General features: G+C 43.3%; 1 protein-coding gene across 1 annotated transcript in view; it reads left to right on the forward strand.

Annotated features, from left to right (window-relative positions):
* SLC24A5 (solute carrier family 24 member 5) overlaps nucleotides 1-25,141 on the forward strand; it is a 236,251-nt gene that overhangs the window by 189,006 nt on the left and 22,104 nt on the right. Inside the window, exons 6-7 of the mRNA XM_069222490.1 lie at nucleotides 15,151-15,434; nucleotides 18,645-18,851. Of these exons, the coding sequence (XP_069078591.1) occupies nucleotides 15,151-15,434; nucleotides 18,645-18,851 (491 nt within the window). The remainder of the gene's footprint in view (nucleotides 1-15,150; nucleotides 15,435-18,644; nucleotides 18,852-25,141) is intronic.

Genomic DNA, 25,141 nt, shown 5'->3' on the forward strand with positions numbered 1-25,141 from the left:
TGTGGCTGTCTAGGGGGAATACTCAAAGCCTAGATATTCCCCACCCCAGACATGTGATCAGAGTCCGGCATAAGGCACCAGATGGCTAAGGCAAGAAAACGCCAGCTTCCTAAAAGTGGCATTTTCAGAATTACAATTTAAAATCCAACTTCACCATAAGTTAGGATTTTAAATTGCGATTCCAGAGACACCAAACATGAAAAGTCAATCTCTTCCAGATTGTAAAATACACTTATAAAATGTAATAAGGTAATCCCAATGTTAACCTATGGGAGAGATAGGCCTTAAAAAGGTGAAAAACAAATTTAAGTGTTTTCCCCTCCAGGACATGTAAAACTTAAAAGTACATGTCCAACTTTTTAAATAGACTGTGCCTTGCCCTTGCAGCCATATAGGGCCAATCTTAGGGGTGACATATGTATTAAAAACGAAGGTTTGGGTCTGGAAGAAGGTTGACTTTGCCAGATTAGCATGGTAGTTTACAACTGCACAAACATGTTCTGTGGAGGAGGGCACACATGTAGCATTTAATTTACAGGCCCTGGGCACATGTAGTGCACTCTGCTAGGCACTTATAAGTAAATAAAATATAAATATGGAGATTGGTATATGCCAATATGACCATCTTTAAGGGGAAGTGCACAAGCATTCTGGAACCGGTTAGCAGTGGTAAAGTGTGCAGCAAAGTCAGCAAAACAGGATGTCTGAAGGCAAAAGATTTGGGGAAACCACGCCAAGGATGCCAGTTGCAACAGTTTTCCAAAAATAAAGTGCTCAATTTCAAATACTTATGTGCCAGTGATTATTATTAATTAATCATTATAATGTTTACACATGGACATACATTGGTTTATAGTTAATGATAAATTATTGTCTTGATTTATTAACAAAGTCAATAAGTCAGCTTTATATATGTTGGTGTTCTGACCCTTTGACAAAGCCAGTAGGTCAGTCTTATTTAAAATGACACGCTGTATATTGTTACATGACACAGGCCCTCATTATGTTTTGTCAAGACCACCGCAGCCGCGGCCGTCGGCAGACCCCAGTTCTGGCAGTCTTCTGACCGCCATATTATGAATGCCACCGGATATCCACACTGCCAGCAGTCGGATATCCGGTGGCGTTCATCACGGCAGTCTGTGGCGCTTAGGCAGAAAAAGACCACCTACAGAATTGCAACCAGTAATCGGTCTTCCGGTCCCGTACCCTAACAGGGGAGCAACTCGTCAGACAAGGTAAGTGCCGGCTGCAAGGGGAGGGGAGTGGGGTGTGTGTGAGTGGGTGTATGCGTGTCATGAATGGGGGGGATAAAAGGGGAGTGTCTTTGCGTGCATGCATGTGTGCCTGTGTGTGAATGTGACAATGATGGTGTGTGTGTGTACGTATGCATATTGACAGGGGGTAGGGTTGTGTGCATGGGTGAATGGGGTGAATGTGTAAGGGGAGAGGGGGGTGTGAGTGAGTGCATGCAGGTGCATTTATGTATGTACTTCAAGGAAGGGGGTGGGGGATGGAGGGTGTATGCATGCGTGTGTGATTCGTATGGGTATGCATGCATGTCTATGGGGGTGAATGTTGTGAGTGCGTGTGTGTAGGGCTGTGTCCGTGTGTGATTGTATGTGGGTTCGTGCATGTGTGTGGATGTGTTTGGGGGGTATCCCGGTGACAGGAATGCAAGTTCCTGTCTTCAGGATAACTTGCTGCCAGCATTTTGTGGTAGTGAGACCGCCAAGAAAATGCTGGTGGTGTCCCAAGTCGAAATTACCTTGGCGGTCATCCGACTCCCACCAGACTGCAGGTGAAAACCTCCAGCCTGACGGGCTTCAGTAAATCTGCAGGACAGGTGGGGATGCAGTGGTTTGGCAGTGGCCAAACCACCACAATGGCCCTGGCGGTCCGTGGACCTTCAGGGTCATAATAAGGGCCATAGTCTGCCATGGGCGGGAGGGGGTTGGCCATTTGCAAGGTGTGTGGAGCAGAGCCTTTGGCAGTACACCACCAGGGGAAGCACTCTTAACTCCATGCCAAACACAGCTATGGAATCTTACTTTACATAAACAAATTGTTAAAAAACATGAGTTAATGTGATATTACAGTTAAGAATTGTAATAATATATTACTTTGCTGAATTTGCAAATTTTCTATCCATTTATATGTCAGCTTCTAATGCTTAAGCGTCCTATCTATCTCCCCAACTTTTTGCTTCAAATGTATGCAGAGATGCTGCAACCAAACACTGTAAGGGCAGAGCTCTTTTGGTCTCTTCACAGTGCTACCCATGTCCACCACTAAATAGACACAGTGTGAGAAAATATATTTTGTGTGGTCATTCCTATTTTGTGCTGGCTGATATTAATGTTTTTTAACTCTGCACACTGGGACACAGCTATCCAGGCCTCAGTATATGTGCTCAGATCCTTAAAACATGGTACAATTGGCTAACTCCTAACTGGTATACTTAACTTTCCCTAAAGGCCATAGTATCTTGTACCAGAAAATAAACCAACAGTAGGGACACTTAAATGTCACACCTGGATTACAGCACTCATTGTGGCATTCACTAGCATACCAAAATATGGATTCAGGCTTAATAAAGTAGCCTGATTACTGCAGCTTTTTAGGTATGGCCTAGAGTTTGCTTTAGCTTTTTCTCCAGCCTCACATTCTCGGAAAAAGGTCATGATAAAAAATATACACACAAATCTATACATACATGGACTTTCAACCCGTCGTCTTCATCTATTAGCCTGTTAAACTGTGGTTCACATTTTGCTTCCACCCATCATTGCATTCACCTTGGCTCAGTGGTGTTATGTTGCCACACGTTGTCTGGTGAGGGCCTACCACCCCCGCTATTAAGAAGCACACACATATGGGTGATTGTGGTTAACTGACCTGTGGCGCGAAGCCCACAGCTATCTTTATTCCTTCTGCTCCTTATGTCAGGAGCATACCATCCCAGAACTACATGACAAGGGAAACAGATAGACCAAAAGAAAACAGGGCCCCCACAAGTGGTACGGCCCAAACACAACATTCCTCCTATACCCCCAATATAAAAACATAACAACAAAACATCCATAAGAGTTATCAATCATTGATAGCAGCAAACACCGTAGGTGGGAAGCACCTAGTGGAGAACTCAAAAATCCTGACCTAGACAGGATCATGCACTGCTTTACGTCAGCACAAACTTTTTATCTAGTAGACACCGCTGGCCTGGTTCTTAGATGAAACTGGCCGGTACCATGTCGATGGTCTCCCACATCTTCAGCCAATGACAACCCATCCAATCTCAGCATGGACAGGTCTCCTCACACTCCGGACAGGGTCATTTGGTCTATCCCAGTCTGAGGCCCTTCGATGATTAAATCATTAGAGACGGGTCCCGGCTTTCACTGCTCAAAGGACAGGAGTGTCCCCCTCTTCCTTGACTCACCACAACGTCCATGACATCACTAGCCTCACCATCTGGGGTTGAGCCCATCACTAGATATCATTTGAAAAATGATACATTCCTCGTTACGGATTCATCCACCCTGTTGGCCGTGACCATAGTTCCTCAAACTCGGCTCACGGACCATGGGAGTAGCTCAAAAGGGAGCCTTAATTTTCCCCCTGGCTGTTGATGCTTGACCAAAATGAGATCACCCACTTGTATTTGTATTTTAGTTTCATAAAGCGCATTCCGGCGTAGCATCAAAGCGCTGGGTAGAATAGTAAGTTATCAGAAAATCGAGAGAGAAAAGACAGCTACTGGGGTAAGAGCCAAGTTTTTACTAGCCTCCTGAAGGTCATAAAATGTTGTTCCTTCCTAATAATCAGGGGGAGCGAATTCCAATACTTGGCAGCCTCTACAGTGAATGCTTTATCCCCCATCTAGCCTTGCGAGTTTGAGGGACATGGACCAGATGGGCTTCTGTTGATCTGAGTTGACGGCCTGGCGTATACCAACGTAGCCTTGAGGACAAGTATTCAGATCCACATCTATGTAAAGACTTATAAATCAGACATAGAGTTTTAAAAGTAATGCGCTTTCTGACCTGTAGCCAATGCAGTTGTTTCAGGCTACTGCTAGCTGACGCCAAGCGGGGAAGATCTAATATGAAGCGGGCATCTGTATTTTGAATCAGCTGAAGCTTCCTAAGTAAGGAGTTGTCAAGATTGAGCATCAAGGCATTACAGTAGTCTAATCTGGAAATTACTAGTGACAGAATAACTGAGATTCTAAGCTCCTTTTGCAGATAGGGAAGAATGTTTTTCAGCATTTTCAAAGTCCAAAAACTAGATTTGGTTATGGAATTTACTTAAGGCTTAAAAGAAAGACAATTATCGAAAATAACTCCCAAGTTTCTAGTGGCGGTAATAGGGGCAGGCAATTCGCCACACTCTGATGGCCACCAGAGTGAGCTCCACAATCCCTTGCTGGAGCCACAAAACAAAATCTCAGTTTTGTCGCATTCATCTTTAGCCAATTCAAGCCCATCGAACTGTTGACCTCCCGCATACAGTTGTGAAAGCGATCTAACAGTTCCTCTCTGTTCTTAGGGACTGGAATAATCAATTGTGTATTATCAGCATAAGAAGTGGACATAAAGCCCAATGAATGAATGAGTCTGGCCAGTTGGGCAACATACAGATTAAATAAAGTAGAACTGATTGAAGAGCCTTGAGGGATGCCACATGGTAGTTGGTATGCCGGTGCCCTAAAGTCTCCACAGCTCACCATGATGGATCTTTCTCCAAAAAAGGATTCCAAGATCTTTAATGCTGTACCTCTAATTCCTGCTTGATAGAGACAAGATGACATAATATGAGGTGAAATAGTATCAAAAGCAGCAGATAAATCCAGTAGGACTAATATGGCTCCTTGCCCCTCTTCGACCAATCTACTAATAGTATCTGAAATGCTGATAAGAGCTGATTCCGTTTTATGGGCTTTCCTTAAGCCATACTGAGAAGAGTCTAGGCCTCCCGAATTTTGGAGAAGGTTGGCTAGCTCTATATTAATATGTTTCTCAAAGATCTTTGCCTGTAGAGGGAGTAAGGCAATAGGCTTCAGATTTTTAAGATTATGTACTGCTCCATCTGGTTTCTTTTTCCAAGATGGAGGAAAAACTCCTGCAGTTAAGACCACCTTGAATGTCCGGATCTTGAGCACATCGTTTCTTGGACATGTGAATGCGTTGTTTCTGCAGCCTGTCTGCACTTGCTTTTGCAACATAGAAGGACCTTTGTATTGAGGAATGGTGTCGCCCACCATCCGATTCATACACAATACACTGGGGGCTACCTTGGTGGTGACATGGGGAGTGAGCCGGTGTTCCCGTAAAAAAAACTATAAGCAGCACACTCAATGTTTTGACCATTGGCCATTGCAATTCTCAACACCTTATTTAACTTTCTCATGAATCGTTCAGCCTCCCCATTTGCCTGTGGCCATCGAGGAGTGATCTTAATGTGACAAATGTCATGGGATACCAGGAAACTACTGAAGTCTTGGCTTGAGAAAGGCAGGACATTGTATTTTTGTAATTTTCTGATAAGGCCATGAGTGGCCATGACCTTCTCAAGACTGGGTATAGTCTGGGCGCAGGTGATACAGTCTAGAACTTCTACCTCAGGATATTTTGAGAAATAGTCAATGACGACGAGTATATGTCACCTGTCAGGCAGGCTTCTAATATCCATGCTTGCCCGGTGCCAGGGAGTTGAGGGAATTGACTCAGTGATGATGGGTGCTGGGAGATCTGCTGGGTTTACCATCTGACAGACGTGTGTCTCACAGTGCACTCCACCTGTTTGTCTAACCCTGGAAACCACACTTTACTCCTGAATCGGGCCTTGTCTTTGCCACCCCTTGGTGCACCGAGTGCTCAAGATCCACCACTCGCTGTTGCAGGGCTCATGGGATCACGAAGCATGGCCGTCATAGCAAACATCTGTCGGTTGACAGCACCAGTCCCTGCTGAACTGGGTAAAGCGACGTCAACATAAAATGCACCTCTTCAGTTCTTCAGGCGAGATGTTGTATCACAGTGTGCCATTTCCCAGTATTGACAGCAGAGAGAACCACTTGAAAGTCCTTATCACTCTGGGTGGCTGTGTGAATTTCCTCCATTACCATCTGGACATACTATTCCAAGTCCTCCGCATCTTTCTCTTCACTGAGGGTCGCAGGCTGGGTATGTCGAGAAAGATAGTTTGCAGGATTCTGTGCCCCTGGCCTGTAGACTACGGAGAACTGGTACTCTTGAAGCTGGAGGATTCACTTCTCAATGCGGGAGGGGGCGGCTTGGAAGATGATCCATTGAACAGCAGTAAAAGAGCTTGTGATCCGTATGGCCAATGAATGGATGACCGTACAGATGCAGATGAAAGTGGCAGCAACGCCAGTGCACCGCAATGGCCTCCTTCTCAATATGCAAGTACTGCTGTTCAGTGTTGGTTAGTGCTTGATTGGCGTAGGCCACTGTAGCCCGTTCTCCATTCCTATCCCTTGTAAGACAGTACAGCCCCCAGCCCTGTGGGGCTTGCATCCATGGAAAGCTTTGAGTCTTTGGATGGGTCAAAGTAGCCCAGTGTGGTGTAGGCCGGTAGTGCACTTTTCACTCTTAGTGGCTTGAAAAACTGCTTCCTGTGCTGGACCCCAGTCCCAGCTGGCATTGGATTTGGTGAGGTCTCAAAGAAGGGCCCTAAGGGAGGTAAAGTTCTGAATGAACCATGCCCAAGAAACTCCAGAATCCAGTGACTGATGTGGGGGCAGGTGTGGACTGAATGTCCTGAAAGTCTTTATGGGCTGCAGGAAGGCCCACTTGTCCTGATGGAGGGTCAACCCATTGTCTCATAGCCTTGTGAAGGTGGCTTGTAGCCTCTTCAGATACTCCTCTACGGTGCATGCATGTACCAGAATGTCCTCACTGACATTGATGACCCCTTCTAGGCCAGTCAGCACTCCCCTGGTGGTATCCTGGAAGACCTCAGCAACACTCGAGATGCCAAAGCTGAGGGATACATATTCGGTGGAGTCCCACATGCGTGGAGAACGTGGTGATGGCTCAAGTCTCAGGGGCCAACAGCAGTTGATGATACCCTGCCCGGAGATCCATTTTTTGAGAACCAGTGGGAGACATTCACCTCGTCTACGATGTCATCAACGGTAGGTGTCAGGTGGCGTTCCCTTCAGAAGGCCCCATTAGGTATTCTCATGTCAACACAGATTCTCACTTCGCTGGCTGCTTTGGCTTTCTCGTGACGACTATAGGGGAGACTCATGGTGTTGGCCCTTTGACCCGTTCAATAATATCAGCTAGTTCCAGTTTTCTTAGCTCCTCTTCTACTTTGGGGAGCAGGTGAAATGCAACCCACTGGTGTTTCAGGACCACTGGTTGAATTGACTCATTGGTGTGGAGGTTGACCATTCTCCCCTTAAGGCACCCAATACCTTAAAAAATCTGAGACAATTCAGACACTAGGTCCTCAACCGTTCCTAGATGCACGCTGAAGGCAAACAACACCAGATGTAGTTTTTCCGCTGTCCTACAACTCAGCAGCATGTCACAACCTGACCTCATGACATACACTTTGGCATTCATCGTTTGTTGACCATGGGGATTGTGTGTCGTAAACACTCCTGCCAGGGGAAGTGTAGTAGATGACCCAAAAACATAGACCTGGGTGTTGGTGGGGCGAAGGGTCAGGTGGATGAGTAGGTTCTTGAGGATGCAGGACACACATCAGACATCGCCAGATTGTTATGTTGCCACATGGCGTCTGAAGAAGCCCCACCACCCCAGATATTAAGAAGTGCACACACATGGGTGATTGTACAGTACCTAGAGCATAGGCAAGGGTAGGAAGGGTGAAGAGATGCCGCACATCTAGGGAGTAAAACAGTAATAGTTAACAGAAGTAAATGCAAACGGAATCTAGTGCCAAGTGGTCAAGTGCCTTACTACCCAGTAGGCACAGAAATTGGGTACCAAAGTACACAGAAATATTGCAGACAATATGACCACAGCACACAGAGATAGATAGTCCAATAATGTAGCAAGGATATATATCCCTGGAGGTGTGGTTGTAGTTGAAGATACAAACGTGGTGATCCCGAAACTGTTTGTGGAAAGTGTCTTTATTAGTAGGCACAGTTGGCCACAGGGTTGATCATTCATCGAAATACGGCCAACACATGTTTTGTCACTCAGGTGACTTCATCAAGGCTGGGCCGTCCGGCCAATGGAGCAGAGCACGAAAGATCCCTACGGTAAGGCAGGTAGGCCCTAGGCGGTAGGTAGAGATCTTGTAGTGTAGAGCAAAGATGTGGGGTAGTATCCAAGTATCGTCAGGTATGGTGGAGACACATACTGCCTCTCTGCTCCGGCCCGGATCCTTAAGGGCCTTAACCACAGGCTTATCAAGGCCTTCGCTACCCTACCTTTTTACATGTTTGTTAGATGGATCCACCATACTCCTATCACCCTCAACCTGTTCTTTTTCAATTGATAATGAGATCACCCTCATAAACACCTGACATCACCCTCATTAAAGAATCAACAAGTTAACAGGTAAGCACTTCCAACTAGACCGTCCATTCCATAATGTAGGAGGTACTTAGGTGCAGCAGCAGTTCCTCCGCTATAGAGGAGGAGCATCACCCACGCCAGCAGCTGCGAATTGAAAAATAAAAACAATAATAAAAAATGTTTATTATCATTTTTATTTTTCAAGGGGTGGGGCCAGGGGGATGATGAGCATGGAGGGGGAGTGGTGTTCACTCGCCTCAGTGCGCATGTGTTTTTGGCCAGCCATCTCATGACAGCCAAACACACATGCTCACTGAGCTTTCTCCAACCCAGCTTTGTGCTACCGGGGTGGAGATGGCAGGCCCAGGCTCCCAGTCTAAAGGGAAAAAGTCCCCGGGGAAAATGACAAACTAATCAACACACCCTTTCACTCCAATGACTGATCCCAAATACATTACACACTATATCACCCAGTCCTTCACTCCAATGATTAATCTCAAATAAAGGAATCAGTAAAATTATTAATTTAATTAAATAATCCCATAAAATTACAAAATCATACTACCCATAACAGATAAAAAACATGAAAAATATTAGATAAAAATCAAACATTTAAAAGACACCAAATACAATGGGGAGACAAAAAAAGACATCCGTTTTCGTCTATTATCTTTAAGCTGTCCCAATTTTGGTATGTACAGGCCAATCAATTTCTGCACACAATCCCTATTCAAATTTTGGCCCGTTCTAATGGGTCCAGCAGTCCAATTAGTCTGCCTGGGAGAGCTAAGCCAGGGTGCCCAGGCCAGTTCTAATGCTGCTCTCATGTCATGTTTCTTATTTGTAATGTTGTTTGTTTGGTCCCCCCACCCCAGAGCTTTGCCCAGACAGGAGCCACCCCTGCTCAGGTAGATAGTTGATCTCATCAACTCTAGATCACAGTGGCTCACTGGCTTTGATTTTTAATTATTGTAATTTTGAAGTGCAGTGTATGTTTCATTTCCCTCCTGTTTTTGTTGATAAAGTAAAGATCGTATGACCTTCGGCAAGTTTACAATGGTCATAAGTGCCTCACACAGAACGGGTAAAACATGGACACCAGCCATAGTAATGTCTTTCAAAATCAGAACAAGCCCAGCCTGGTTAGTGGCACTCCAAAATTCTTTCACATACAGGCCAGTGATAGCTCAGAAAATAGCACTGCAAACTATGCTCTCATTCAAAAAGCAACTCCAGCATTGTGTATATGTGCATATTTGACTAATTTATGTTGCTTCTCAGTTAAGCAAAGATACCACATGAAACGAAGAGATCAATATTATTATTACATGCAGAAAGAGAAATTTATTTCGATTATTACTTTGATAGAAAGGAAAGTGGTAGGGTTGATGAGAAAAATCTGGCATTTTTTTCACACACAGAGTTGCAGCCTACCCTTCCCAAAGAAGTACGGGCACGTTTTGTTGAATTAGTGAATTGTCGGTGTGTGACTGACTTTGTATGTTTTTGTGAAGACTTCCCTCTGACTGACTTAATAGGACATTTTCTGTTTTTCTATTTGTGAAGGTTTAAATTAGGGGAATCTTATGATTTAATATGCATGAATTTAGTGTAATACTTGAATTGACATTACACTGAAGTTTCTTGTCTTTTTTTATAACATTATCACTTCTGTATCCTGAAGGCTCAGCCTGTCTGACAGCAGTAACCATTAATCCTTTAATTCACCCTTTCATCCATCTCTGCAATCATTATTTTGTCATGCATGAGCTCACCTAGCCTGCACTGCCACTCATTAATACATTCAACCATCCGCGCACTCATTCATCCCTCCAGATTGTGCCTCATTCTTACATTCACTCACTAGCCACACAACACACACACAATCTCGCCAATAAGTGAATGTTAGACCTGACATCCTTGATGTAGTATTCCCCCAGACTTTTTGCCTTCATTTCTCCTGGTCTACTGAATTTGTTTTTGTTGGCCTTAGGGCTCTGCACACTTAACCTCTGCTATTCAATACTGAATGTGTTTGATCTCTCCCTACAACATGGTACAATTGGCTTGCACCTAATTGGCACATTTAATTTACTCAGGGGCGTAGCTTGGTCTGTAAAACTGGGGGTGTGAGCTTCAGATTTTCCAGCAGTCACTTTGGCATTAATGTTAAAATGCATTATATGACAAGTAGGGCACATGAGGGGGGCTTCAGAGGCAGTGAAATGGGAGAGGAATGCAGATTGAAAAGGGAACTAAGAAAGAGAAAATGCTATGCTTTGAAAAATAACAAACCGTTTTAAAGACTCTTAAAACAGAGATGGGAAGAGAGTTTCTGTTTTTGTCTGTGTGTGTGTAAAAAAAAAAAAAAAACAATAAAAAAAAAATCCTGGTGAAATCCAGCAGACACTGCGTCATATCTGACTGAAAGCACTTTTACCAAAAAATATATTTATTAATGGGGTGTAACACCTTAACAGCTACGTTCCTGAATTTACTTGTAAATCCCTAGTAAACGGTACTACATGTACACAAGGCCTGTACTGGTACTAGAGGACCTGCCACACTCAGTGTCACCCGCTAAAGTAGCCTTTTAAAACATGCAGTTTTTAAATTGCCATGTCGACCTGGTGAAAACTAAATTGCCTAAAACGTCCTTTTTTCCTTTTTAATACTTATAAGTCACCCACAAGGTAGGCTCTAAAGGCTCATAGGACAGGATGCTTTGTATTTAATGTGGGTTTAAGTTTTATCTGTCTTAGCATTAGCAACTAACTCCTAAAAAATGTTCACACTGCTGTATGGCCCATCTCTACCATTGGCTAACACTGAGTTAACTTATCGCATTTAACAAGTGATATATTTGATTTAGGAGCTGATAGAGATAGGTCGTTGAGATTAAAATGAATGATAATTTAACATTACTTATAATTGTAAAGTCCAATTTTAAGTCACAATTTTGAAAATGCCAAAATGACACTGTTAGAAAGTTGGCATTTTCTTGTCATAACCATTTGTGCCTTCTGACATTACCGTGCATCGCATGACTGTTAATGGCTCTGTTGTTGGGGTTTATGTATTCCTTCCTGCTAGACAGTGAGACAAAAAGAGACCAGAGGTGGGCAGAATGGGGCAATCCTGCCAGGATGGCTGGGGATGGAGGAGCTGTTCCTTACCCTCCTTACACTTCAAGGGGCTTGACTTCAGCACACACAAACGACACTAGCTTTTTGTCATCCCACACTTCTTGGAACCTTGATGACATTACACAAAGGCTTACACCAGGTAAAACTATTGGACCTCCTCAGCCACTCATCAGTACACTCTTGAACGTGTGGCTATCAGAAGAAGGACTGCTTTGTTCACCCAGAGGACTCCCTGCTGTTTGAGGCCTGCCTTGTTCCCCAGACGAGTGCTTTGCTGCTACCAGAGTGCTGCCCTGCTGTCTGAAGCCTGTCTTGTTTCCCAAAGGACTGCCCTGATGCTTGAAGCCTGCCCTGCTGTCTGAGAAGGAAGACTGGGACTGCTCCCTTCATTACAGGCTAACCTGAGTGAGCCCAAGCGTCTGTTGGCTGACCTCCTGCGCTGAGCTACAAGGACGTAACAAGGTCCAGAGGCCTCCCTGCAACTGCCAAGCTGCCCTGCTGCAACTGGATCTGCCTGGACCCGCAACTGGGCTTACGTTAGCCATTTGGTGTCTGCTGCCAGTATCTGATCAACTTTTCTGGGGTTGGTTACAGGGGGGCTCTGTGTATTCCCTCTGGGAGGATGGGAAGTAGGATCTGGCCACAGCCTCCCTTACACCTGAATAGGCTGTGACCTGTCACCACACAAAAGATAGCATAACCCCCTGTTATGGGCCTGGGCAGGAATGGCAGGATCTTTATGCACCTCTAAGGCCTTACTTTGAAGTCTTCCACACTTCAAAGGCCCAACTCAGTATAAGTTCTGTACCTCTGACACCACCTACTCATTACACTTCTGAACCTGTGAAAACCGGTGAAAACTCTTCTGTTTGCTGTGCTGCTGAAGAACTGCCACTCTGCTACCCTGCTAAGCTGCTGCCTGCTGTTTTCCTGGCTGAGTGAGAAGGACTGGACCTGCATCACTTGAACCCTGAGTGACTGGAAGGGCTAGCTGGCTGGCCTCCTGATCTGAAGTCTCAAGGACATAAAAGACTTCCAACCACCCTGTTCCTGCTACTGGACTCTTCCATCTAAGAGTCTACCTTGCCAAGTGCTGCCACCACAGTCTTGGACTCTTGAAAGTGGGCCTAAGTTGTTTGCTCCAGCGGAACCAATGCATCCTCTGCAGCAGGAGCAGAATCAATGCATTGACACTGTTTCATGGAACAGACCCAGCGCATCACCTTCAGAAGCACCACTGCAATGCTTTTCCTGGCACAAGGTCCTTGCAGCCCCATCGATGGCAGCCTCAACGGCTACGCCAAAACTCCACATCGCAGCCTGTGCACTTATCGGAACCAACGCATCGCCTTGACTGCACAACCCATCCTCAAGACTAGTCTTCACAGCCAAGCCCCTTTGCCAGGAGCTTACACACTAACTCCTCTGCATCTTGAAACTGACGCATCATCACTGTCGCACTGAGAAAATGGACACATCACCTCTATGTTGGAAATGACAATGCTCTGCAGCCAAGATTTAAGGTACTTTGGTTCAGCGGGGATAACTGGGTCCCTGTAGTCGGCCCACACCTCATCGTGGTCAGCCTGAACGTTTGACTTTGTCCCAGTCTGGTGTGACCAGATAACCCTGGATGGCACTTCTTGCTTCTAAGTGCTATTTCAGAGTTTATTCTTTAAAAGTTCATAGCTCAAGTTCTACTTATTTGATTTTTGCCATTTTGGTCTTGTTTTATTTATTAAATTAAGTTCTATTTTTCTAACCTGGTCTGGAATATTTTTGTGTGGTGTTTTTAACTGGTTTACTGTTGGAACAATTGTACAGATACTTTGTACATTGCCTCTAAGTTAAGTTGACTGTTCTGTGCCAGGTTTGCCTGACAACGTGACTAGGATTGTAGTTGCTGTTTAACTAATATGTGCACCCCAGTCCACCAACAACCCAATTTCTAACAACGCATAAATATTTTACACACGTTGGCTCTAAGTTAAGCCGGACTGCTTTGCGCCAAGCTACCTTAGGGTTAAGCACAGTTTAATTTAGTGACTTTTGTCGTTCACCATGACAAGGAGTAAAGCTGTTGCCTGAGTAGGACTTCTGTCCCCCTAACCTGTAACACAATTTCTTACAGTGAACAAGTACTTTGACTTATAAAATGTCCAGACCTATCATCTTTGACAATGCTTCGTAACCTAAGCCTATTTAACAGGGTGTACCCTACTTTTAAATAATAAATATAATTTCTAGGTAGGCCTTGTACCACACAAGGTATAGTTCAAAGAGGAGGGGAAGGCTCATTTCTCTAACACACATCCCTAGCTGTCACACAAGTCATCCCCCAGGGCAGAAATGTATTTCATTTGGAATAGTGCACAGTAGGATATTTTGCAGTCTGGCAAACCGGATGTGCTACAGATGTGAGAAAGTGTGCCCTTAGGAATTTTTTCCTCATTGGTTAGGGAGTGTCCAGGAGTCACCCCACCCACTGTCTAGTAAAGCCTAGAAAAGTGCCCCTTCACCTACAGTTCATCAAAATACATCTGGACAAGAGCAAAAACAGTAAAGGACTGGGTCTGCTGTCTCTGACCCGCATGGCGACCTAAAGGGCTGGGCATTGTGCCACTTGCATCTAGAACTGAGAAATGGACTTAAATCTTTAAAATGCCATATCTTTGGTTTCACTTTTACGATTTTTATATCATTTTGCAAAGTCAGTGTTTCTCTATTTTTAGAAATTGGTTATGAGATGTTTAATGTGTTGTGTTTTGAATTTGTAACTGTTTTGTTACTTTACACATACTTTACACATTTCCTACATTCCCTAAATTAAGCCATATCTACTAAGGGTTGAGGCCAGGTTTAAATTACTGAAACTGTTTTACCCTGCCAAGTTTTTGCTATTTGTCCTTTTGGTGAAATCGCATCCACCGCAATAACTAAACCACTTTCTTAAACACATAGTTATATTCATAGAACTCCACGGTAGCTTGTCATCACAAATGATTGTCAGTGCCTCCTCGTCAGTATATAGCCCTATATGTATGCAGTACAATTCAGTAATGGACATTTTCTGCATATCTGAACACCGACATGTTGATCTACTTCTTGTATTTCTGCATGACAGCGGTGATGTGGATGTGCATGCTACCAACTGACATCTTTCATGTCGCTCGCTCCTAAAGTTCCTTGCACAAAAATCTTTTATTGATGGGGATAAAATATAAAGTGCACATTTTACAGAACTACACACAATTCATGTTTTTCCAAAGGATAGTGGTGCAAATAATGTGAGACTATTGCGTTTACTTCGGTTTTTTGGCTTTTAGTGATGATGATGTCGTAATCTCTTTAACAGAACGCCTTTCCCCGCATGTATCCTTGGCCTTCCTATGGTGAATGGGGAATTTACGCAGCAGGTCTTTGATCGAAAGTAGCCTTTTTCACATCCAATCTAACCTCCCTGCTCTTTTCTTTCAAAGGTATGAAGCTGCCTCGCTGCTCCTGGTGTATGGGTTGTATATTGTTGTTCTGGTCTTTGACATTAAAATAAATCAATATGTCTTGAGGAAATTCAGTCCCTGCTGCACCAGCTGTGCGCACGCCATGGAGGAGTATTCTGAACAGCAGCTCCTGATAGGTTGGAAAGAAGAGAGTGGCACACTAACTCGACGATACTCGAGATCTGACAGTGGGATATTTCAAGAAGAATCCTCCCACTCTCACCTGTCTGTCAGTATGCAGGAGCTGAGTGAAATCACAGAGGGTATCTACTTATTGACTTTTACTTTTTAACTTACCTTTACCTCTTTTTTGAAAGTTTACTCTCCCAATATGCATTGAGCTTTAAACGGTCAACATTAATGGGAAATGTCTCAGTTTCGTAATTCACCACAACATATCAGTGGACTACAGTTTATTTACTGGTAAGGTTATTCTACAATTGCACATGGCTGATTGTCACTGGTAAGGAGCAAGAGAGCAATACGTGTGTCTGTATCCTTTTAATTGAATGTGCTATATTGTAACTTATTATTTTCTACGATGAGACATGGCTTATTGGCCATTAGGCCTTACATTTGCTTCTAGGTAGTGGAGCACGTGAAGTATCACTAGCAGACCTATTCTGTATTTTGTAAGGGTTTACTATTCAGACATGTACAGCAAACTTGCATGTTGTCTGTAGATTGTTGGCATTCTCCCGAATAACACTCTCCATCCTCTTTTATTTGACATGTTCGTGAGGTTTTAGGTGTCCATACAGTAGGATTTTCCTTGCTTCTGTGTCTACTATGTGCGGAACAGTACATGATTTTAACATGCCTCATTGCTGGTTATTCGCATCAGTAATGTTTGCATCTTTTAGATAGTGTGGCACTGATGAGTGACGTAATGGGCAGTTCAGTACAATGTGTATATTTTTACAACGCTAATATTATCATGACTGCGTTTGATAGAATTTGTATTTTCTACAAATTTCATGAAGGTGTACAGATAAATTGCCATTTGCTGTTATAGCATGCTGTAAACGTCTGTTAGTCACTCTGTAAGGAAAATGTCATTTTGGGAGTAGAAGTAAAAATAGGCACAAGATTATTTCACTACAAAAGATCATTTATTCTATCCCAAAATAATTATATAGCAGTGTCAATAGCATTAGAAATTTTGCAGTGCTTGGTGACGTCGTTAAATGACTACAGATATTGTAGTCGAAAAGAAAAAAAGAAACATTCTTTAACACAGATATCTGTTTCACTAATGCTGGCAGGAGACATCTGTTATATCATACTAAAAATCATTTGACTTGACCTATTCAGTCCAAATCCCCATTCGAAAATTCATGTTAGAAAAATTCCTGCAGGAAAACCTGTAGCTACCTGGTGGGACAAGCATGCCCGTAGGAAGGGTCAAAGCCCTCTCAATCAAACAAAACCTGCCAGTGATTGGAGCACTGCTGTCTGGTTCCACAGAGATTGGCAGCCTCAGTTAACCATTTAGCTTCTCTATCCATGTTTCAAGACTTGATTTCACCAGATGGTCCATTTGCGATGTAACCAGTTGAACTACATGAATATTGGTATAAAGACCGCCCAAACAAATTGACCTTCTGCGGTTATACACCCTGGGTTCCCTACGCCCGACTCCTTATCTGCAGTAAAGAGTATGTGAGTGCCACAGCTGATCCTACAGTAAGACTGCAAGTCTTACCAAGGGTCCATCCGAGGCACCTAGGCTACCTCCCACGCCTGTTTTGGTGGGTCATATACCTGCAGTGCAGCAAAATGATGTTCATCAGCTGATCTGAATTCCTTTTTACCTGACACCAAAGAACAGACCTCTTTCAATATGACTTTTTGTAGTTGTGCATAGGCTTTGGCAATGGGGCTGCTGCAGCACTCTCAAAAAAACCATGATGGAACTCAGAAGGTGAATGAGAAATAGAAATGCCTTTACATTTTGTTTTTATCTTGCCACGTTTGATGTGCGTTGACAGACAGAGGTCCAATGTTACGCTATGTCTTCTGTCAAATTAAAAGACTGCTTATTGTTTTAACCGCAGAGATTGAGGTTTACTTTTCATTGTCTGACTGCAAAGTTAAATGATTTTGTAAAGTGAAATATGTGGCAATCTTACTGGGTACGGAGAGTCAAAGGAACGACTATAGTATTATTTTTGTTCCTAACACACAACAAATATTAAATACGTGTAAATGAACTGTACACGTTATTCAAAATATATCAGCAGTTATAAAAGCACAAATAAAACACATTTTTGGTAGACCCGAAGTATTACATAAACAAAGATTTCAGTGTGAGCAAAATAAATCAAGACACTTTACTTTGTGATGTGAAAGTTATAAATATCTGTGAAACCCAATTTACACACATTGTTTGTGTATAGTTTAATCAGTAAAACTGCACATCTGAGCAAATTTAGTAGCATTTCAATGGAAAATGTGCAGTCTGTAAACGACAATGAGCTATCACACAATGTTTTATTAATATATGTCCAGTAATGCACTCAAAAATGCATTATTGACTATATACCACAAACTAACCACTCTTGCTGCATGGGCGTGGCTCATTTGTTACACTTGCTCGAAGTGTGACACTACGTTTTTGCATAATCCCTATGACTTTAGTGCTGTAACACTGATAGCTTCGCCCCCACTCTGAAATTTGTTCCAGCATCCCTATGGTTGTATGCACTGTCATAAAACAAAAACAAAACTCTAATTGTTAATCTGTGCACAGCATCAGGCCCAGATCCTGGACTGTGTGTTCATTCTGGAATGAAGGTGCTCGGATGCTACACGCCTTATACATACCAGATCCAACAGTGTTGAAGTGGTATTGAATACATTTGCATTGCTTATGCTAGTTCCCCTCTCATGGAGATGCAGGCAGTGAGTTTGTTCAGTTTTTCCCAGCATACGTATTTTATTTGAACATTATTTGCACTTGCAATGCTGGTTTTATTGTGAAAAGGCGAGGTGCTGGCTTGACATTATCCAGTTGGCTGATCGGTGCTATGCGATGCCCACTCTCCCACATTGTTAGATATCATGGTGGATCAGCCCCAAAATCCTTTAAAGACACAATCAACATTTACCTGTATTCCCAGTCAAATTCAGTTTGTTTAAATCACTCTAGATCCATCAACCCGAGTCACCACCGAGGTCAGTGCTAGTCTGCACAATAATAATCCATTTGATACAACATCAGTTTTATCCATCTACTAAAATACCTACATCATCACTTTTATCCATCTGTTAATTTCCTTTATTATTGATTTGCTAATGCTTCTCATTGATGTATGCCCCAGTTAAGGGCTCCATTGCTGAATTGTCTAGGTTAGATAGTTGTTGGAAATGAATAGGAAAATGTATTTTAATAAGAGAGGGCATATATGATGTAACTTTTTCAACTGGTACAATCTGAAAAAAAGTATGTCCCTTTTTCTATTTGTGTCCAGATCCTCCGAGTGTTTTCACAGTGCCTGAAGGAGACATTGCTAGAATTATCTGGGTACTCTCCCTTCCCATCATTGCTCTTCTCTTCCTGACCACACCTGATTGCAGAAGGAAGTTCTGGAGGAAATGGTTTATTATGACCTTTATCATGTCGGCAGTGTGGATTTCGGCATTTACTTACCTTCTTGTGTGGATGGTGACTATAGTAGGTAAGTGCCAAACGTTTAAGTACGAGTAGGTTTACTGTTGTCAATTTAAAGACTGATTCAGCTATGTGGTTTTGTAGGCAAAACTGTGGCAGCTTGACCTTATTAGCAGTAGTGTTATTATGAATTCAATCAAACTGTTACTTTTGCGACAAACTGAAGAATCAAACTGCAATCAATCAACTCAAAGTCAACCTTCAAAATATTTCCTTCAGAATGATTTGAAATGCACATTCACTAACCATCAAGAACTTATCCCAAATGTGTCAATGCTGGGGTTGAATAGTAAATTAACAAAACGTGGGCAGTGAGTTTGGCGTAATTTAGTAATTTAAACTGAATCAATTATTGGCCTGGGCAGAACTTGCAGAGTTCACTTAGCGGAATTCCGTGAAGTTACATAAAAACTTTGTGAGATTAGGGGGAATTCTGCGAGCAGGTGGTATTTCCACCTATTGTGCTGCTCATGCTGATTTTTAGCGCATGGAGCTTGTTCTGCACTGTAAAATCAGCGTGAACAGCACCATGCGGTGCTCCACAGGGCGCTGCTTCTTTCTGCTGCTCAAGTAGAATTTGTACTCAAGCAGCAACTTTCACAACGCGAACATTCATGACCTGCGGTGACCGCCCATGATGAGGAGTCTCGCTTGGAGGTGTTCTATCACCCAAAGCAGCATAGAGTGTAATACTACAGAATGGAGTAGTGTAGAGTGACATATAGTGGAGTGGCATAGAGTGGAGTGTCATGTCCTACAATGGAGAGACATGTGGTAGAGTGAAGTGGTGTGTCTTCGAGTGGTGTGGCATGGTGTTTCATAGAGTGGAGTGGCATGTCGTGGAGCTGCATGTGGTAGACTGCAGTGTCATAGAGTGGAGTAGCTTGTCGTAGAGTGGCGTGGGGTGTTGTAGATTGGACTAACATGTCATACAGTGGAGTGTTGTGGAGTGGCGAGGCATGTTGTATCGTAGAGTATTGTTTAAACATCCATAACAGAAAAAAATATTTAGATGAAATGTGTCGAAAATATAGATTGAGGTCCAAAGGGTCATTTGTGGGTGAGAATCTAAATTATTTCAGTAGTTTTAAAATTATGGAGCCTCATTCACAAAGGTAAATTTATATGTGTGTGTAAGTTTACAATTATTTGCTTTTTCACAACAATATTTTACAAGTAGAATGTCCGCACATAAAAAAGTAGGACTATCCTTTTTTGTTTTTTTTAGTGCGGCGACCAGTCATGAAGATAGTACTAGTAAAATGCCTTTGTGACTGGCAAACGTTTGTAAACTTACACAAGAGTGACTCAGGTTCATAAGGCAAAAACATTACTGATATATTAGGTTGCCATATTCCGCTGTACATACCGATGACAGAACATATATTATTGACTAATGACTGCCCCTACTAAAGCAAAAGTCAGCTGTGTTGTTTAGACCATACATAAGCTGTACTCTGGCTTTTAAGTGTAAATATAGTGTCATAATGTTTTATAATTGTACAGGACAAAAAGAGTGTGTTTATGTGTATAGGTAAGTAAAAGTTGTTTTTTTACTTTATATATTTTGGGAAAAGTTTGCAGAGTACTGCTGTAGCACCATATTGTTTAGACCACACTTAGTATGGATTCTGGGCTCTAATGGTAAATATAGTGAGGTAGATTTTTGTTTTTATTTGTTAAATAGTTATTTTTTTAATGTTTTTAAGTACACTGTACTACACTATTTTCACCCTTAAAATCCAGAGTGCAGACTTTGGGCCTGATTACATGTTTTGTGGTCAGACCGCCAGATCACCAATGCAGCAGTCTCAAAAAGACCTCTGCACTGTCGATCTCCAGACCCCTGTGTTATGATGTATGTATGCTGAAACGCCGACCATCAAAACAAATGTCTGCCCACCAGCGGTGCGTCGGTCTGCAGCCTTTGTGGTGCGCACTGCATCGCCTTCAAGGCTGCGTGGAACAGAGTTGACGTGGCAGTCTCCTTGTGGCGGTCAGCTGATGGCAGTCAGCTGCCATGGTACGCATTCAGCAAAGCAACAGACAAGTGCCCATTGGATGGATTAAAAAACTACACAGCTGACGTATAGTGGCCCAGTGGGCACACCTGCAAAACACACTATAAAGCACATGCCTTCCAAGACAATGATCCTTTGCCTGTCCATTGCAAGAAAGGGACTAGAGCTTACCATTTTTCACAACCTTGACAGATAAGGCACCCCTTTTTTCACCATCCTATTCAACACCTTTCACAGAGTTTTGTCAATTTACTCCCTATATCACTTTATCTTCAGTAAGTCCCCACCACCCAATTCATTTTACACCTATGTCCCATTGCAAAAATCCCTGTTTTTCTGAAGATTAGTTGAGTCATGATGGATGAAATCATAGGAGTAGAGCCACAAATTGTTTGGAGCCCAAGTCCAGCGTACTCCCCTCAGAAGGAAAATGGAAATGGGTCAAAGGACAGTCCACAGAGCGATTGCTATATTCACCACCCTGCACACAAAGGAGGACATTAGGAAGGTGTGGAATGACCTGAGGGGAAAGGTACATTACCTGGCCTCCAGGCAACACATGGTGGTAGTCATCCTAGTGCCCATTTTAACTCTTTCCCTGGAATAAGGCCTTGGCCATCCTGCACCCTGGGGGATTGACAGGAATAGTTGGGGGAGTCGAGTCTGGAAAGTTACAACAAAAAACTGTCACAAATCTTGCATGTTCACATCTCACCTTTTGCCACTGTGTGGTTTGTCTACTTTCCCAACATGACCAATACCCAGAGTTGCAGAGATGTAAGCTTGTCAATGTGCATTGTCATCATATGTATCAATCCCCATTACATGTCATATGTTGGAACAGGGTCTGTAAGTGTTTTAACATCCAAAGTTCCTCCCAGGACCCACAGTATGTGTCAACATGTCAATGTATGGGCCAGCGTAACTGCAGAGTGGCAACAGATATGCAAGACTAAACATTTGCTGAGTGTTGGGAAGTACAGCGACTTTAGCATTTATGTAGTATGGGGAGTCAGCAAGTGACATGACTACAACTAAAGGGAGGCCCTGTTTCGGTGTCCTTTAATCAACAGGCCTACCTGCACTTCTCCAAATACACCTGTGTGCCCAGTCTCAAATGTTGGACCCTCCCTTGGGAGTTTACTATTTGTGTAGTGTAGGGAGGCATAAAGTGGCATGACTACAACTACCAGGAGGCCCTGTTTCTGTACCTGTAACCAACAGGCCTTTCTGCACTTGTACAAATACACCTGTGTGGCATGTTTCAAATTATGTGCCCTCCCCTGGGAGTTGGCAACCTACATATCATTCTCAACTCAGAGATGTGTCAGTCTTCCTAGCTTGCTCTTGTCTTGGTATACCAAACTGAAACTACTAAGGACAGGAATAATACCTTATCAAGTGTGTACATCAAGTATTCCTAAGGCATTAAGCAGATTCTTCAAATTGGTAGTGGCATTTAACACATTGACTCAGTCCTGTTCATATGATGGCTAAAGCTACATATACCACAAAGTTGTGTGTTTGCCTGTATCACACACAACTAGGCCATGAAATGGTCAAATACACGCGTCTTCTCCACTGTGTCGGCTTAACTGTTTCTAAGATATCATACACATTCCCTCATCTAAAGTGCAACTGATAAGCAACTGTCAATAACCTCAATACCATGGTAACATGGCACAATCAGCAAACCTACCACTTAAGAGTGTCCAAGGTCTATACTTACAGTCACACAAAACCTTTGGGTGCAGATTTCATATTTAAACCGATAACAAACAGGTTGAGCTTGCATACCACCTAGATAAACATCGTCCACCAACCAGGCTCCAAACCCACCGGTGGATGTAACCTTTAGTGATGACGACACTCTTGGACATGTGCACGTGGATGATAGTCCTGGCCCATCTGGGCAGTCTGGTCAGACAGCAACAGTGAATCTTACTATGCCCACAACAAGACCTCCCACCCAGGTTGTTTCAATATGACAGACAACATGCCCCCCAACCTGTGTACCGAGCACAGTTGCTGCAATCTTGTGCCCCCGGTCCTGGATCCTGAAGTGTAAATCAACAATCCTGACACTGAGGGTCCAGGACCCAGTTGGAGTGGGCACCCTTGCCAAGGGCACAGGCTCGTGGGGGTAGGGTCTGTGGGAGGAATGCTGTGGGCCACCAGAGTGAGGCCACTGGGGCCACTGGGGCCACTTATGACCAGGATACCATCACCCTACTTTGCGGGGATCTATCATGTGTCCCAAGGCATGATGGGCCAGGTGCCCTCTGAACTCTGGGAATTCAAGCAGCTGCAGAGGCACATGAACACATGGAGGCCCATAACTCCAACATGGACACCCTAACAAGGGTGCTGAAGAACATCCATGTAACCCTGAGCAGGGGTTTTCCTCCCCAACATCTATTCCTTCCTGTGGGCCAAATACATTCAGTCCAAGTACATCTGTGTCATACACAGGAAGTGAGTCCCTGCCAGAGGATCAACCACCCTCAGACACCACTGCTTCTGCAGCAGCTGAACCCCTCCATCCTCACAAGCGGGACATCCATGTAAAAAGTACTTTTTGCCACAAGTTTTTTTCATCTTTGGAATAAATTCACAAGCCACAAACTCATTATCTGTTGTCTTAAATTTAACATCTAGCAATGTAGGTATGTAAGAACATGTGAACCATACAATGAAAAAACAAGCTACTTGTGAAAGCAGGGATATGTTGCATGTACACAGTGTCCAACTCAGTATTATAACCATTCCACACAAAAACGTACATACAGGTGTCTTGTCTAAGAAGAAAATGTATTACATTGTTCAGTTCATGTCAATAGGCCTGAAACTTAGCAAATCACACCTGATAGAATCATACTGGGTAAATGATCACATTTGCAGGTACAGACCCCCAGACCATGGAAGGAAGGGATATATCAGACATTGTCCTGTAGAATAGGCAAACATAAAATTGGTTGATGTCATCAACTGGAGCCATATCGCCTACCTCACAAAATGATTCCAACATCATAGAATGCAAGACTCAGATGGCAGTACAACAGTTTCTGATTACAAGACCATTACAATCCAGTGGTTCTGCATCTGGTGGTATGACACAAACACATGTCAGTGATGTGCCATAGGCACTTAAACTACAATGATAAAACACATAAACAGCTACATACAGTTTATTAAAAAAAGAGTGTTTAGCCACTCTGAAGGGAAATTAACATGAACTCCACCTACTATTACAAATGTTCTGACCACATGAGGACACACATGATGCATCAGAACCACCATACCATCAGGGTCACCATACGACAAGAAACAAGTCCAAACTTCCATCCTATCACTGTGCAAGCTGTATTGGCACAGGTCTTGTACACCCAAAGTCTGTGACTTATTGTTAGACATGGCATTCTTGGCCCTTATCTTTTTGACTCTCCTTCATGTATTATTGACTGTGCTGGACTTCAATTTTGCTGGTTTTGATACACTAGGCACTTTACCACTGTTGACCAGTGCTAAAGTGTAAGTGCTAAAGTGTAACCTGTATTTGTAATTGGCCTTTCCATGACTGGCATATTTGATTTGCTAGCAATTCCCCAGTAAAGCGCACTAGAGGTGCACAGAGTCTGTAAATCAAATGCTACTAGTGGGCCTACAGTACTGATTGTGCCATCCACATGAGTAGCCATGTAAACATGGCTCAGACCTGCCACCGCAGTGTCTGTGTGTGCACTTCTAAAACGCTAATTCGACCTGGCAAGTGTACCCACTTGCCAGGCCCAAACCTTCCCTTTGACTACATGTAAGTCACACGGCCCTACGTAGCCCCATGGGCAGGGTGCAGTGTATTCAAAAGGTAGGACATATACTGGTGAGTTTTACATGTCCTGATAGTGAAATACTGCCACATTCAGTTCTCACTAATGCAAGGCCTATCCCTCCCATAGATTAACATGGGGATTGCCTTTAAATATATTTTAAGTGCAGTTTCCCATTGGGAGCAGATGCGATATGAGGTTTGGGGTCTCTGAACTCACAATTTAAAAATACTTCTTTTGGTAAAGTTGGTTTTAAGATTGTCAGTTTGAAATTGTCAATTTTAGAAAAGTGACATTTTCTTGCTTAACCAGTCTATGCAGCTGCCTGCCTGTGGAATCCACGCCTGGGTCAGACTGACAGTTGGGCTGTTTGTGAATCCCTACTAGACTTTGACACAATGGGAGCTTGGGAGTATCCTGCATATCCTGATGAGTCTCCTGGGCTAGAG

The sequence above is a fragment of the Pleurodeles waltl genome, chromosome 3_1 (genome assembly GCF_031143425.1).
Source record: "Pleurodeles waltl isolate 20211129_DDA chromosome 3_1, aPleWal1.hap1.20221129, whole genome shotgun sequence".
Lineage (NCBI taxonomy): Eukaryota > Metazoa > Chordata > Amphibia > Caudata > Salamandridae > Pleurodeles > Pleurodeles waltl.